The following is a 17447-nucleotide window of genomic DNA, read 5'->3' on the forward strand; positions in this document are numbered from 1 at the left end:
GTTTGTTTGACATTTGTCTCATGTATACATACAATCAAAACTCAGAGGGAAAGCATTTTGGTGGTGTGAACCTTTGGGGGGGCTTAGATTCTAGACTCCCATTTGTTTATGTAGCAACTGGTTGGTTCTCAAACATTAGACTCACTGATTGCTGGACCTCATCCCAGACTAGTAAAAACCAACTCACTAGCACAGATGCATTCTGATGGACAGTGAGCCTAATCTGTTTAGTCTTCATAGGCCATTTGATTCCCTGAAAGGAAAGTTTATCGAGTCACAGATAACCACTCTTGGGTCTTCCCTTTTAGAAACAGAACCTACTTCATTTGATGTTGTCTGTTTTCCCTCAGGGCACTCTGGTTCTTGTGCATGTGAAGTTGGTGTCCCCAACACTGGACCACCTGGGGAACCAGGTCTGCTTGGGATATAAGATCTCATCAGCCTCCCAGACATTAAAGGGACCAGAGGAGATCCAGGCTCTTTAGGTGTACCTGGCCCAGCAGGGACTCCAGTAAGTCTGACCTATCTTTGACCCCGAAGGAGCAATAGATGTTTTCATATGCTCTTTATTCTCCATTGCTCACTTTCCTAAGACACATGAAAAAAGATAGGCATAAAACAGAATCTGATTTGTCACATGAAGAAGTCTGATTGGATCGTCTCTACGGTCTCTTTCTGCTTTAACCTACTTGTGTTCCTCTCCCTCCCTTCCACACTAGATGGGTTGTACTGGGCTCAGAAGGTTAAATAGAAATTAAGATGAAATTCAATCTTCAAAGATTTCAAAATTTAGAAAAGATACAGAAAATAGGCAGTAATTAATCAAGATAACAACATAATCAAGTGCCCAAGAACCTGTGCTAAGCATGAGAATTCTATAATCTTCATCCCTGATTACCATTTTGTTTTTTGTCAAGGGTTATTTGGACCTCCAGGTCATACAGGCCCCAAAGGAAAGAAAGGTGAACCAACTATCAGTCGAGGATCAAAAATGTCAGGAGACAAAGGTGATCCTTGTCCCCATTTGTCCACAGTTATGGCAGGAGCCGCAGGCAAGGATGGAATACCAGGTTTACCAGGTCTGCCAGGCCTTCAGGTAACCTGATCATTCCAAGAGTCCAGCTGCCCCCTGCACGTTGAATCCATGCTTTTATTTTTGTGTAAAATGAGAATCTTTCTCTCAGAATATTTACTATCTCATTTGATAAGTATAGGTGACAGTTAACCATATCACTTACAAATGGATTAGCTTCCCTATGAATCAAGTAATCAAGCTGTTTTCTGTGACTTCAAGGATTGTTGGTGTCATGCTCATTCCCTGCCTTCTCCCTACCCCTAATTAGAACCATTTACAAAGTCAGATCATCCAGAGTTGGGAAGGTTCATTCACACCAATGAAATTCAAAAGCTACTCAACAAACTAGGGTGATGGAGAGTTTTCATAAAACATAGAACATTATTCACACTGACTAACCCTTTCAAATGGATGGAAGCCTCTCCAGGTAAATCTCTAAAATAAACTTTCATTCTCTTTTTCTTTGTCCTCTAGGGAGATAGTGGACCTGGATTCCCAGGTGAAAAGGGGTCATGAGGACTTCCTGGTAAAAAGGGTCCTGATAGTCCAACTGGTCCCCCAGGAACTGGGCTGCCAGGACTTCCTGGGCCGCATGGGTTTCCTGGAGATAAAGGAGTAGATGGGTTGCCAGGGCAACAAGGCCTCCGTGGAGCCCAAGGTGAGTCATGCAATCAGGTGGCTTTTGACTTGGAAAACCAACTCTGTAGAGTGACCATGACTCATATGCATGAAATGAGTCATAAAAAGAGACTTGGTTGGTCATAATCATCACATTCTACCTTCTTAAAGGGTTTTCAAGTGGGAAAAAGATTATAGTGTACTATGGTAAATTTAGAAGGTAGAACAATATATATTTCATCTCTACTTGATTAGGACCCTCCTAACAGAGAAATCTGAAAATGTCACAGAGCTGTCTAAGGAGATTATAAGCTCATAATTCCTGGAAAAGTTCAAGGAGAGAATGGATGACCATTTGTTGCAAATGTCAGAAACATTCTTAGTGAGAGATTAGACAAATTGTCCTCTAAATTGTATGGTGTCTTAGTTTGTTTCTTCATTGCTGTGACAAAATACTCTGGCTAATACCAACTTGGGGAGGAAAGGGTTTATTCAGCTCACAACTCCCAGGTTGCAGTTCATCAGGGCAGGAACCTGGAAGCAGGAGCTGGAGCACAGGCCATGGAGGAACACTGCTTACTGGCTTGCTCCCCTGGCCCCTGCTCAGCCTGCTTTCTTATGCAACACAGGCCCACCTGCCCATGGGTGGCACCACCCACAGTGGGCTGGGCCCTCCCACATCACTCATCAAGAAGATGTCCCTCAGACATGGCTACAGGCCAGTCCAATAGAGGAAATTCCCCAATTGAGGCTCCCTCAACCCAGGTGTGTCAATTGACACTAAAGCTATCCAGCACATATGGTAATATCATCATCAGACAAGAACATTTTCTCAACTGATAGAATATGAGATTGTGCAGAAACCTTAATACTTATGTGATAGTTTAACTCCCCCCCCCCTTTAGAAAACTTACTTTCAGGAATTATAATGTGCAATATTTCCTCTTATATTATAAAAGTCTTCTTTATCTCTTCATTACAACTACTGTGTTCTATAACATCAGTGTTTCCATTCGTGGCACCACACTTGAAAATTTAAGGTTGTCTTATTCTTCCTTGAAAATGCCTCATGTTTTTTCCTTTACCTTCTTTCTGATAAGTTCTTATTGTCTCATAACTAGCCTATCAAATACCTATATGCTTTTGGAAAAGATAAATTGTTGGTTGGTTAGATAGATGGATGGATGATGGATGGATAAGTGAGTGAATGACACTTCCTGAGTAGTTTCTCATCTATTATTGTAGACTTTACCCATTCAATCCTACTTATGAACATTGCTGAAAATTAAATGCCTTCTCCCATTTAGCTTTCTTTTGATTTCCACAAAGTGCTATTGCTACTTAAATTATGTCTGCTTCCTTTAGTGATTCTCTGTATACTAAGGAAGATAATTTCTTAGCCTTTTTCAACCTGCCTAGCATACTACCCAAATTTACTTACGTAAGAAGCACCCTTCCTGATAACCACGATGCTATTTTTTTTTTAAGACAAGGTCTCCCTGTAGCCTGAGCTGGCCTGAAACTTGTTATATAGACCAGGCTGGTTTCAGTCTCACAGAGCTCTGCCTGCCTCTACCTCCAAAGTGCAGGGTTTAAAGGCATGCACAACCACACCTGGTTCCAAGATTCTATTTCTTAAGCCTGTTTCTTCCCTTGTCACTTTGTCACCTTGAATGATTATCAAAAAAAGATGACAAGATAGTATGTCCTATAATTTTCTGTTTTAGAACCTATTTTTAGCTGATGTAATAAGCATGATGACACAGGTTAAATCTTGATCATTCAAGATTCTTAAAAAGCAAGTCAGGGACCTGGAGAGATGGCTCAGGGTTAAAGAGCACTGAATGCTCTTGCAAAGGACCTGGGTTTAGTTCCTAGCATGTATGTGGTGGCTAACAACTGTGTATCTCCAGTTCCAGGAGATCTGATACCTTCTTTTGGCCTCTGTAGTCATTGCATGACACAGGTTCACTTACACACACACAAACATAAAATTGAAATAAATAAGTTTTTTTAAAAAACAAGTCAGAGCCGGGCGTGGTGGTACATGACTTTAATCCCAGCACTCGGGAGGCAGAGGGCAGATGATCTCTGTGAGATTGAGGCCAGACTGATTTACATAGTGAGTTCCAGGCCAGCTGGGGCTGCAGGGAGACCCTGTCTCAAAAAAACAAAAAAAAGTGGACATATTTATTTTGGCTCACAATTTTAGAGGTTTAAGACCACAGTCACTTGGATTCATTGTTTTGGGACCCATCGCAAGGCAGAACATCGTGGTAGGGAGTATGTGGTAGAGCAAAACTGTTCATGTCATGGTGATCAGGAAGCAGTAAAAGACAGAAGGTAGTGCCAGGGACCAAGAAGCCAGTATCACTGGTGTGCCTGAATCTGCTGGCTTGCCTGGTCCCAAAAGGGGAAGAATCCCCTTCAATGATGTTTCCAATTATCTACTTCCTCCAACTATGCCACACTTCTTAGAAGTTCCCCCACCTCTCAATAGCCCATTAAGTTATGAGTCAAAAAATAATACATTTCTGAGGTCAGAGTCTCTGTAATCTAAATAGCTCCTAAAAGCCGTACTTCTGTGACCATCTATACTGAATAAACCTTCAACATCTGGGCTTTGGGGAGATAGTTCAGATACAAAACTTAACAGACAATTAACTGCCATCTCACTCTTGAACCTGCAGTGGTCTTTGATGAGAGTCATGAGCATCTAAGATACAGCATGTAGGTTAGGAATTGGATATTCTTCCTTCAGGCATTAAGTAATCCCTCAGTAGTAATGATAAAAACTCCCAAATGAGGACCTTGCAAATGCCTTTGTAGATAGACATCTATTTCTGACTGCGTCCTCATAATTGAGAGCTGCTGGAGCTATTTCTTATATTCTTTCTCCTTAGGATTCTCTGGACCTCCTGGTTTACATGGACTAAGTGGACTTCCAGGCACCAAGGGTACCCATGGCACTCCAGGTAAGAAAAGCCCTCAAGGTCAAGGTAAAGTACATCAGCTATTCCAGAAACCAGGCAGAGGCTAGCTATGTATTCTCAACTGTGGTATACCCATATCCTGAGACTCAAAGATCTTTCACCAGACTTCAATTAGAGGTTTCCTGATACAAGGAGGAAAGAGGCTAGGTTTTGTTCTGCCTGAATGAACTCTTCTTCCAGGCCATAGGGAAGTCAGTTAGGCAGGAGGTCCTGTCTTTCTCTGAGCTCTGTCCCTTCCTGTGCTTCTCTCCTAGGAGCCAGTGTCACTGGTGTGCCTGGACCTGCTGGCTTGCCTGGTCCTAAAGGGAAAAAGGGAACACCAAGAATTGTCATCGGAGATCCAGGGAAACCAGGTTCAAGGGGGCAAAAAGATGACCGAGGTAAGAAAGCTTAAGTTAGGTTTGCGGTTCTTTGGGGCCACATGGTTCACAGTGCCGAATTATGTGTCTTCACATCTTTGACAGTCTCAGAACTTGTAACAATGACTGCTAGAAAGGATGATTATGCCTATAGATTCTTAGTAAAAGGTGTTGAGAGCACTTCACCAAGTTCCCTCTAGCCTCCAGTTTTCCTTGGCTGGTTTAAACTCCAGGTCTCTTCTGCACAGTAGTCCACAGTCACGATGAATGCTTCTAAAGAACAGAGCTTATCCTTTTAGTGAGAGATTGGCTGGAATTTCTTAGTGTCCAGTGTGGGTGAGAGGAACCAGCTGGCAGAAGAATCCCAAGACTAAGAGAATAAGTGAAAGGGTCTCCTGAGGTCAGGCCCACAGCCTGCACGCCATCAGGATTGGCTGTATTGATAGAAAGCAGATGCCACCCTTAATTCAGCTCCCCACCTTGCCTGAAGTCTTAATGAGAGTCCCCTTCTGAAACTTCTCAAAAAGGAATCATTCTTCAGCTTTGCTTAGGAATGTTCTGAAGACCCATATGGCCCCCACTCACTGTAAACCAGAAAGTGAATGCAGTATAGCCTCTGGGTTCAAATTTCAGTTCCTCCTCTCTCTCATTAGCTATCTGAACCCTTAGTTTTCCTTCTCTGTAACATGAATATAACAAAAGAACCACCACATTGATTTTCCGAGGAGTCACTGAACAGTGAGGCAATGTGAGTAAAGGCACTTATCTCAGTGCCCAGCAGATGCTACAAACAACTGGCCATTATGCTCTTATATGTTACTTGGGGAAGTAATATTTGCAGTATCTTCTGGGCCTTGAATCTCAGCACACTATGTTTATGTAATGTACATATGTTTCCTAGGAACTGTATTCACACATTTCCTGCTGCATTTGGAATTACTGTTTCTGCTGTTTCCGTGTTTCCTCTTTGCATTGGTCTGGACAAACTCGTTCTTTGGTGGAAGCCAGAAGCTTCTCCAGAGGAAGTGCTCCAAGCAGGATCTGGGCCTGCAGAGCAACTGTGGTTTCTTTCCCAGGACATAGAGGAGAGGGGATGGGAAGGAATCACAGGGTATTTCCTTTTCTGTTTGTAAACCTTGACTGTGAATATCTGGTTATCAAATTATTCACTTACTTTAACTGAGGATATAAAATCACTATTACAAATGCATTAAACAACACATATTAAGATGAATATAGTACAGAAAGATAATTACAGGGGGGAAAGTATGTCAGAAAGGAATGCATTTGGTATGAGTCCATCAATAAATGCTCAAGACAAGCACAAACAGCCAGACTGTAATGAAAAGGAAATCTGAACACAGATTCGGGATTGGTTGTCACTGAGAGGGAAGGAAGAGAGAGAATCTATGAAGACCACACATGAAATTCCCGAGGAAATGCCATCTTCATTTTTCTTTAGTGGGGCAGTGCAATACAGATGTATTCATCATATCTGGATTATTCTTTATTGAAAAAAATTGTTTAAAAAGAATATAACATGCATCATATTCCCCAGAGGAAACTGCCTGTGATTTGCTAATGGAAGACAGTGGAAAACAAATTTAAACCTAAGAAAACTTCCTATAGCATTCCCTGTGCTTACAATACCTTTAGTTAAATAATTTCCAATTATACTCTTGTTTTCATGTTTGCATTAAATCTTTAGATCCTACATTTGTGTATTTAAATTTTTAAGGCTTTGGCATTGAAATGAGTTAGAAAATGGGCATTCTGCACTAGCATCTGCCCATTTACAGCATTTTAAATTGAAAAAAAATATGAGGGGGTGGGGTGTGGTGGCACACACCTTTAATTCCAGCACTCTCCGTAGAGGCTGTTCTAGTTCGTTCTTCATTGCTGTGACAAAACACTCTGACCAATACCAACTTGGGGAGGAAAGGGTTTATTCAGTTTACATCTCCCAGGTTGCAGTTCATCAGGGAGCCCAAGGTAGGAACTCAGGGCAGGAACCTGGAAGCAGGAGCTGGAGCACAGGCCATGGAGGAACACTGCTTACAGGCTTGCTCTTCTGGCCCCCTGCTCAGCCTGCTTTCTTATGCAACACAGGCCCACCTGCCCAGGGATGGCACCACCTACAGTGGGCTGGGCCCTCCCACATCACTCAACAATCAAGAAAAAGTCCCACAGACATGGCCACAGGCCAGTCCAATGGAGACAATTCCCCACTTGAGGCTCCCTCTACCCAGGTGTGTCAAGTTGACACCAAAGCTATCCAGCACAGAGGCAGATGGAGCTCTGAGTTCAAGGTCAGCCTTGAACCTTTTTATCTCTTTTGTCCTTCTGTGTTTCTGAGGTCTTCACAGAAGCTGCCTAGGTGAAAAAAAAAATACAGGCCATAAGCTCACAGACTAAGACCCCCACTGGGGAATTATCTGATTAGCCACTATAAAGAGGCCTTGCTTACAAGGCCAGGGATCCCTGAGCTCCTGCTTCAGGGCTGGCTCCCATTGAATTTCCTTCCCTTGTTGTGGAGTTCCCTCCACAGCTTCCCATTGGAATCCTGGGGCTACAACTACTTGATGTTTTTCATTTCATGGAAAGCTAAGTCAGCCATTCATGTAGGAGCTTGGGGGCCCAAATACTTCTGTCGTCATTGATTTAATCCTTTGTTTTTTTAATTTCCTCACTTTGTACCTGAAAATATGTAAAACACTTGAAAACCCAAGCAAACAAGTATTCTGTATCTACTCTAATACACAGCTTTTCCCTTTCGCCAATAGGGGCAGGTATTTAGTACAGAGAGATGTATTCAATAGTCATTCAATTAATGTTATGAATCGCCTATAAAAGATTGTTTTCCAGTTTGCCTAGAAATTCAAGACGATAGCATGGAAACCTAGGAGACACTGGGGAGGGAGTCACAGAACTCTTGCTTTATCCATTCTGAATGGCCCTGCCTGAGACATACCTCTATCCATAATCTTTGTGCAGCATCAGACAACTGGCTGAGTTAGGAAAGAAAGATTGTTTGATGGGCTTGTAGGTTTAAGAACACTTGGGGAACTTAAATTCCAGCTGCTCAGCCATGCCTTCTTTTATTTCTGATTTGGAAGAAAAATGCCTAAAATATTTCCATCACCAGTAAAACTAGGAAGCTAGAAATTTCCAAAGCTCTGTTCCAATAAAATGAAGCTCCAGCTGGAAAGGAGTCTGAGCCCTTCTCATCTGACTGTTTTCTGCTGGTTGGGACATAGGATGAGGGGAGAAGAGCCCTCTGCTGGTGTACTCTGGTCTTGCTACTACCTAATGTTTCCCATTTCTTGAGTGCATCAGGCATGGGAAGCCCACCAAGCTCCATTTTTTTTTTTATTCTTTGCAGGTTTCCGAGGCCTTCAAGGCCCTGCCGGTCCCCCCGGAGCCCCAGGCATCTCCTTGCCCTCAGTCATAGGACAGCCTGGTGACTCCGGGCGGCCAGGCCTAGATGGAGAACGAGGTAAAAACAAGAAGCCCCAAATAGAAATGGTCACCTTACTTTGATGATTAAGGAGGTGCTGTATATAGTGCAGCCCTCATCCCTGTTACTGGACATGCATGGGCCTGCTTGATGTCAATTTCTACCCTTTCCTCAGGATGTAGGGGACTACAACTGGCTGCATTTCCCAGGAAGTATTTGAGAAATCAGAGCACTGGGACAGATAGCAACAAAACCCCTGTACTAGGAGTGGACTTCAGCTCCCCAAATCGCTAGGCCTTCAGCAGTAGCTATTTCCTACTCCCCTGCCCTTTATCCTCTTCCAATCTTATCCTTAGGCCGCCCAGGCAACCCTGGGCCTCCAGGTCCCCCCAGGCCATCCTCGGATCAAGGCGACCCTGGAGACCCTGGCTTCCCTGGAATTGCAGGCCTTCAAGGGTCCAAGGGAAACCAAGGATTTCCAGGTTTCTCTGGCCTCCCTGGAGATCTAGAGCAGAAAGGTAAGTCTGTTCCGCTGGGTGCTGTGTGCATCCATCCCCACTGCACAGCCTTGTGCAGCCTTGGAAGGGAGCCAGTGGATAACGCTCTTCCTGCCTAGTCTCCCTCTCCCACCACCACAGCAACACCTGACTTGATTTCCTTTGGATTTGCTAGGCATGAGAGGAGAGGCTGGCTTCATGGGGACTCCAGGCAAGTTTGGGCCACCAGGAGACCCAGGATTTCCTGGAATGAAAGGGAAGGGAAGGTGGGACCAAGAGGTGAGTTGACAGCTAGCTCTGGGCTGAGCCTGCCCTGAGGAGAGGATGGGTAAGGTAATTTTCTTTTAGAAGTCACCAAGATAGCAACTGGAACACCACACCTCCCACCCCAGGAGGTAGTTTCTCCACTTTGGAGATACCTCTACCTCCATCTGCTTCCAGGACTGAAGGTCCCCCAGCTTTGCTACAGTGGATCCTGCCAGTTAGCACTCTCTGTATTACTTCTGCATTGGTAGCCACTGGGTTTGCACTCAGACCATTACCCTCACTGGCTCAGTCCAGAAAAGCAACTTCTTCACCCTTCAGCAAAATTCCTACTTAGGCATCTAGTGCACCGGCAACCCGAAGGCTTATCCCGACTACGCCTTGCATCTGTTCACTTGGCATGTCCTCCATTGCTATGCCAAGGTCCTAGCCAGCAGCATTTCTCATGCAGCATCCTTCCTCCTCCCACAACAATCATTTTTCCACAGAGAGTGACCAATAAAAACAAATCATTCAGTCCATGGCATAGAAATGAACTATGGCCCACAAAACCCTGTGAGACACCACTCTCTTCACCCTCATGCCAGCCCTGTCCCTCTGCTGCTCATCGGCCTCTTGTCCTTATCCTCTTGCCCTTTCTTCTCTCTCCTGCCAGTGTCCTTCTACTTTCATGCCATATGTTGTGGGAGACAAGCTTGAGCCTAGAGTAGAAGTCCTTATGAGCACCTTACAGCAGCCTGAGGCAACAGCCCGGCCTTTGGAGCCACAAGGAATGCCTTGTGACAAATGCTCCAACAGGAAAATCATGAGACTGATACCTAGAGCTCACCACTTCCCACTCTCCACCCTCTAAATTCTAAAACTATCACTTCCAGATAAACGGTTGAGTATCAACAGCCTGGGTCACGTGACTTAACTGAAACCTACTATGCTAATAAGGCATCTGGCCCACTATACTGTGATAAGACGCTAAGCCTGTTATGCTAATAAGGTATCCTACTCATTGTGCTATCATTGGACCGCTACCCCTATATAAGCTTGTGCTTTTCTGCAATAAACCAGATCTGTGTCACTGAACCTGGTCTCCTGTGTCTGAATGTGGCTCCGCTGACACAGCCTCCTCACCAGCCCTGGGGTCCAGGACTAGACAGAAGCGGCAGCGGTCAGACACAGTGCCAGGCAAGCGGAGGGCCGAGCGGGAGAGCGACCACAATATGCATGTATGTATGTATTATGTATGTATGTATGTAACTCACAGAACATGATATTCTCCAATTCTATCAATTTTCCTTCACATGACATAATTTCACTGTTCTTTATGAGTGAAGAAAATTCCATTGTGTATATGCGCCATATTTTCTTTATTCATGCGTTGCTGGGTATCTAGGCTCATTCCATATCTTGGCTATTGTCAGTACTACAGCTGTAAACATGGACGTGCAGGCAGCTCTGTGGTAGACTTGGATTCTTTTGGGTATATTCCCAGAAGTGCTATAGCTAAATTACATGGCATTTCTATTTCTAGTCTTTTGAGGACTTTATCGATCTTCATAGTGTCTACTAGAGTCTACATTCCCATCAGTAGCATATACGCTTCCTGAACTGTTCTTGCCCCTCAACTCTGAGTGGCTGCTCCTTCTGATACTTCTGATGTATAAATGGTTTCAACTTAACTGTCACTGGATATGAAAAGCCACTGACTGCTCTCTCAAGGAGACTCCTCCACCCATACCAGTCTGTGCTCCCTGCACTGTCATTCCACTACTTGTTTCTTTCACAGCCTTTCTCAAAACTTGCACAAAGGTTCATAATAATTGTCAAATTATTCATTGTTCCTCTTCATCTCTGGGCCATAATCTCCATAAAGGTCCATCACTATTTTAGTCTCACATCTCCCAGGACCCTGGCATATAGTAAGCATTTGTGTTCAATGAATTAGTAAGCAATTTAGTCTATTTATAAGGTGGCTGATTTGAATGGGGCTCTTAGTCTGGGATGCCAACTGCATCTCTGGGATTAACTACCTCTCTGCAGCATCCTTGGGCTTGTGTTCTGATCAGCATGTAAGTAAACTACTCCTGCTTGAGTCAGGTCCCAGCCTGCTATACTTGCAGCAATTTCTAATTGCCTACCACCTATCAGGCTCCATCCTGGGATATGGAAAGCCAGGATGACTATGATCTGTTCATTGCCTTACCCTCAAAGACCTGCCAAGCCACTGGGTGGTAGATGGGGAAAGAGGGCCCTGTGTCAACGGTGGTGTGAACTGTCCTCGAGGCATCAAGTGGGAACTGTAAACACAAGCAGGGCAGACCGATGGTGATTGCTAGACAAACCAGAAGGCCACCAGTGCTTTTCCTTTGCTTCAGCCTGATTGTGCCATTTCCTCACCTGCCCCCAGGCTTTCCTGGCCCCCAGGGTACTCCTGGACATACACCAGTTGCTGAAGCTGTCCAGGTTCATCCTGGACCCTTGGGCCTGCCAGACATCGATGGCATCCCTGGTCTCACAGGGGAGCCTGGGATTCAAGGCCCTGTGTGTCTGCAAGGTAAGAATGACACCTGAGAAATGAGACTCCTTTAGGAAGCTGAAAGGTCTTGGTTGAGAGGCTGAAGCAATTGGCTTGGAACCAGAGTTCCAAGAGCGTGACTTCAAGGACTTTTTTCTCTATTCCTTCACAAAGCTCCCAAACTCCTTGCCAGGGCAGGGAAAGGCCAGAAGGCCAATGGAGCAGTGGTTTTACTTGGCTTCAGAGAACATGTGAGTCTCTTCTCCAGACAGCTTGCCCTCTCAAGTGCTGCAAGTGCTGCTCAGACATAGACAGGATGTGGTGATGGATAAAGGGAGAACACAAGACAGTGGAGAAGGCATAGGAAAGAGGACAGGAAATCTGGCTTCTGAATCCTAGCTTTACCCCAACAAGGGAAACTCACTAGCTTCCCTAGGACTACATGTTCCCCTTACAGTGGTGCTCCATCCCAGCATTGCTTGGAGAATGAGAGAAAGGGAAAAGGCAAAGCAGATGTGAAAGGGCTCAGAAAGGCTAAGTGAAGAGAACCACACCAGGGCAGAGATGTCCCCACAAACTAAGACACAGCCCAGGCAAGCCTTAGTTCCGTATGCATTGTGCATACCGAGGTGCCAACCAGTGCACCTTCTCTTGGTGAGTCCAAGGAAGGAGACTGGAATCTGCATGTTGAACCCCTCACCCTGTGGGTTTTTTTCTTCTGCAGGCTCCAAAGGTCTACCTGGCATCCCTGGAAAGGATGGCCCCAGTGGGCTTCCAGGCCCACCTGGTACCCTTGGTGATCCTGGTCTCCCCAAACTACAAGGCCCACCAGGATTTGAAGGTCTGGAGAATAAAACTTGCATACTTAATGAACCTCGTGAATTTGCCACTATGAGGCGGCTCAAAGGCTGGGCTCTCCCTCTTTCTATTCCACACACCCCACAGCCTATGAAGGGAAGTTCTACATTCTAGAAGGCAATAGACTCGTCTGAATCCTTCTCTGGGTTCTCTTCCCATTTTTGTTTTGTTTTTTAGACAGTCTTGCTGCATATCTCTGTTTAGCTATGACAACTCACTATGTCATCCAGACCACCCTCTAACTCAATATGCATCCAACTCTGGCCTCCAACTCATGGTCCCCTTGGCTCTGCTTTTCCCAGCTGCCTGTCCTACTCTGACATGGATAGAGGGGATAGAGCCTAAGCTCTAATGTTGGAGATGTGGTGTATCTGCCCATTCCTCCACTGCTTATCTTCCGTTTTACAGCAAGGAAAGCAAACCACTTGTACTAGAAAACACTTTTGAGGCTCAGTAGTGGAATGTACTCCAATGGTCATATCTACCATGTGAAGGAGAGGAGGGTTAAGCTTTACCCTGCTAATCCTAACACTATGTATAATGCCTCTGATTCAGCAGCTACTTAATTATGTCCTGTGAGAGTCTTCATGGCCAGGTCCAAGAAAAATTCCACTCCACCCAGTAATCTCCACTCATAGAACTGAAGGACAGATGACTGGAGAGGAACAATGGATGATATACTATTTTTAAAATATTTTATTTATTATTTTTATGTGTATGCGGGTATTGCCTGCATGCAGGTAAGTGCACCCATGTCATGCAATGCACGCAGAAGACAGAAGAGGCTGTCAGATCCCCTGGAACTGGAGTTACGGAACAGTTGTTAGCTGCCATGTGGGTGCTGGGATTCGAATCTGGGTCTTCTGCAACAACAGTCAGTGTTCTTAACCTCTGAGCCATCTCTCCAGTCCCAATATACTATTTTTAATTAATTTATTTTAATTTTATCTATATGAGTGTTTTGCCTGCATGTGTGGAAGCATGTGTGCCATGCTTGTGGAGGCCAGAAGAGGGCATCAGATACCGTGGAACTGGAGTTACAGTTGACTGTTAGCTGCCACATGGTGCTGGGAAATGAACCCAGGTCCTCTGCAAGAACTGCAAGAGCTCTTAAGTGATGAACCATCTCTCCAGCCCCAGATAACATACTCTTTAAAACAGGAATTATGTGGGGGCTGGAAAGATGACTAAGTGGTTAAGAGTACTGTTGCTCTTGCAGAGGACCTGGGTTCAGTTCCCAACACCTATATGGTAGCTTACAACTGTCTGTAACTCCAGTTCCAGGGCAATCTGATGCACTCTTCTGATCTCCACAGGAATTGCACAACACCAGTGCACTTACACACATGCAGGAAATACATTCATAAACACAAAAATAAAAATAATAAATTTTTTTAAATAAAAAAATGGAAATTATGTAGCTGAGCATGTGTGAGTTGGAGTTCTAGCTCTACCACCTTCTAGCTGGGGCAACTCAGATCCTCAGTCTCCTCTTCCTCTCCAGCATAGGCTAATAATAGTGCCAATCTCCCAGGGCATCAGGATCCAGTGACTTAACTCATATATGTGATGTGCCTTGTACAATGTTTAACACCAAGTGAATGGCTGACGACACCATCAGCTGTACCACACTCACTTTTATGTTCTCTCCTCAGGAGCTCCAGGGCAGCAGGGCCCCTTTAGGAGGCCTGGAGTGCCTGGGCACAGTGTGAGAGTGGGCTACACACTGGTGAAGCACAGTCAGTCAGAACAGGTGCCCCTGTGCCCCATCGGGATGAGCCGGCTGTGGGTGGGTTACAGCTTGCTGTTCATGGAGGGACAGGAGAAAGCCCATAACCAGGACCTGGGTAAGTACAGTCTCTGACGGCCTGCCTTTGCTACCTGTCCCTACAGGACTGAGAACTGACCTCTTTTCTTCTCCTAGCCATTTAGACCCATGGTTGAAGTGGATTTTAAGCACTGGAGTCAAATAGCTATTGATTCAAATACTGGACCTACCACTTTATAGCCATCAGCCTGGGTGAATTATTGAATCTCTCCATGCTTCCACTTCCTCTTAATGAAACAAAGCTATTTCTAGTACCTATCACACAGGTAGCGTAAGAATTTCGTGAGTCACCCAATGTAAAATACACTTAAGCCTCTATTAAGAATTAGTGATTAGTAATAACAATAATAACATGACCTGCAGGGCAGTGATGATTACCCAAGGATTAATTGCATTAGCTGGAAGCATACTAACTCTTAAATGTGGATTCTGCCTATTAAATGCTGCTTTTACAAAGCAGATTAATTAGGGAGTGATTATTCACTTTATCGAAATAGACATAAACAGGTGCTAAGGATCTGAGTGCAATGGATTATGACTAGTAATAATCAGATACATACAGAATAGAGATGCATGTACCAACATCTCAGTGTTATTAGCAAAAACAATGAGCCTTTCTGTAAGAAACAGTATATTTTTAAATGAACTGGAGATCTTTTTTAAAAGTTAAAAACTCATTCAATTTTATGTCTTACAGGGTTTATACTGAGTTCAATATTGTATAACTGTATTAATTCAACAGTGAACCTAAAAATTTTATAGCCACTTTTGAAAGAGATGTATCTTTGCTCTGGAAACTGTTATTGAGTATATTAAAGCGGTAATGAAATGCTTCTAAAAAATGTAAAATACATATATATATAATTTAAAAATTCCCATCATTCTTTAACTCCCTTGGTACATTTATGATAGGATTTGATCCACAGACTTCAGAATGTAGCAGAGTCACAGTACTGTGAGGATGGACCTATCCTTCTCTGGGCAAGAACTTGGATAGAAATCCACACCATCAGCCAGTCCAGGCTGGTGGCTCTGCCTCTTAGTCATCCATTACCTGTCCTTGCCCATCTTCTCATCCTAGGATTTGCTGTCTCCTGCCTACCCCGCTTCAGCACCATGCCCTTCATCTATTGCAATATCAATGAAGTCTGCCACTATGCCAGACGCAATGATAAATCCTACTGGCTCTCCACTACTGCCCCCATTGCCATGATGCCTGTGGGCCAGACCCAGATTCCCCACTACATCAGCCGCTGCTCTGTATGTGAAGCACCCTCACAAGCCATTGCTGTGCACAGCCAGGACGTCACCACTCCCCTGTGCCCTCTGGGCTGGCGCAGCCTCTGGATTGGGTACTCCTTCCTCATGGTGAGGCCCTGCAGCACTCCTCCCTCAGTGGCAAAACTGAATCAGGGGGTAGGAGAGAAGAGCTAGGGGGAGGGCCCTCCCACTGGTTCCTAGGTTCCTAGGTAGAAAACAGAGTTTAAAGGGAAGAAGCATGCTTAAATTAAGCTTGGCTAAAGACACAAATGAAAGTTAGTTATGGTGTAGGGGAAGGATAGTATCCACTGTTCTGGGCTTAGAAAATATACGATTTAAGCCAAGGCCCTGCTCTATGTCGGCTTCAGTTTTGTCACTACCAAAGGAAGGATGCAGTATACAATGAACTGAGGGGATACTGAGGGGAAAGCTGTCCTCAGAGGCCAGCACATACCTATGCTGGTCAGGTTGAGCAAAGCATCCTCTACTATTCCAGCTACCCTCCCCAACCTATCTGGCCTCTGCCATCTTTTCTTCAGAAGGTTCACATGAGGGCATGCTGTGTTTCTATGTCCTTATAACCATTGTTGCTCTCCATTTTCTGTGGGAAGCCAGTAGCCAGCCATGCTTTCTGTCTAAGACAGAATCCATAAGCCTAGGCCTCAAGTCACATGATCCTTTGAATACCTGAGGATGTTTCTTCCAATGAATTCAGGATGAGGGCTAGGACAGTTCTTGGTAAAATTCCAGTGTGGCACTCCCTGAAGTGCCCTGCCTAGCCAGAGCTTGTCTGTGACTCACCAGAGGTGAAACGGTGGAACCATCTTTGAAGACTTTCCCAGCCGCAATCTCCTTCGCATTGGTGCACCTACTGGAAGCATGGTGGTTTCTTACTATGCTCTGTCTTTCCGCATTGGGAGTTTACCCCAGTGGAATTCAGGATCGCCTCGCCTGTTATTCTGTTCTACACCACACTCAGACCAGGAAATAAGAAGAAAAAGCCTTTAAAGTTTCCACAAGAAACCACCCAAAAGATATATACTAAATTGTCATGTGCTTTGCTTTGCTCGTGGGAAAGTCATAGTTCTTCTTCATTATCACTTTACTATTACTTTATACATAATTCTAACAGATGAGGGTATTTTTTCCTGAAAATCATCAAGGGTAAGAATTCAGACTGCATAGCAAGGCACCTTGAGGACAACTGCAAAAAAGTGAAATGTGGGGAAAGAATTGAAAGGAAGCTCAAGACAGCAGCATCCCTTGGAATAAGAACCTTGCATAATTGCACACACACACACACACACACACACACACACACACACACACAGGCATTTATCAGAACAAGCCTGAGCCATCTACAAAGTTCCACTCTCTGAAAGTTCTACAAACTAACTTGGCACATGGCCCACTGCCTATTCGCTAGCACAGATGTGAATGCAACCTCTTCCCCATCTCCTGTGCTTCGAGCTAAGTTGGAGGGAGAAAGCTGGGTGTGTGGAGAGAAGAGGGTGGTCTGGGGAATACAGTGACTAGAGACTATTAGCAATGAGGGGCCCTAAAAGGAAATTCTGAGGGAGCTCTCTGAAGTTAGGCCTGAGACATTTAGGCCAAATACACCCAGGCCTTCCTCTAGCCATCAAATAACAGGTGCTATATGTCATCCCAAAGGGTGGGACACAGATTGCAAATAGAAATAGTTCTAGTATAGGGAACTTCTAGATGAAAA

General features: G+C 44.6%; 1 protein-coding gene across 1 annotated transcript; it reads left to right on the forward strand.

Annotated features, from left to right (window-relative positions):
- Positions 1-350: 350 nt before the first annotated feature.
- On the forward strand, positions 351-15892 carry LOC103736928 (collagen alpha-6(IV) chain-like; the record flags this gene model as incomplete). The annotated part of the gene is made up of 12 exons (XM_008836544.1): positions 351-413; positions 918-1096; positions 1550-1671; positions 4597-4668; positions 4941-5066; positions 8428-8541; positions 8859-9020; positions 9175-9265; positions 11633-11811; positions 12497-12613; positions 14286-14477; positions 15540-15892. Coding segments are annotated over 12 exons (1770 nt in total), but the record flags the coding sequence as incomplete, so codon positions are not given.
- Positions 15893-17447: the final 1555 nt, after the last annotated feature.

This window comes from Nannospalax galili, unplaced genomic scaffold (genome assembly GCF_000622305.1).
Source record: "Nannospalax galili isolate Female #2095 unplaced genomic scaffold, S.galili_v1.0 scaffold258, whole genome shotgun sequence".
Lineage (NCBI taxonomy): Eukaryota > Metazoa > Chordata > Mammalia > Rodentia > Spalacidae > Nannospalax > Nannospalax galili.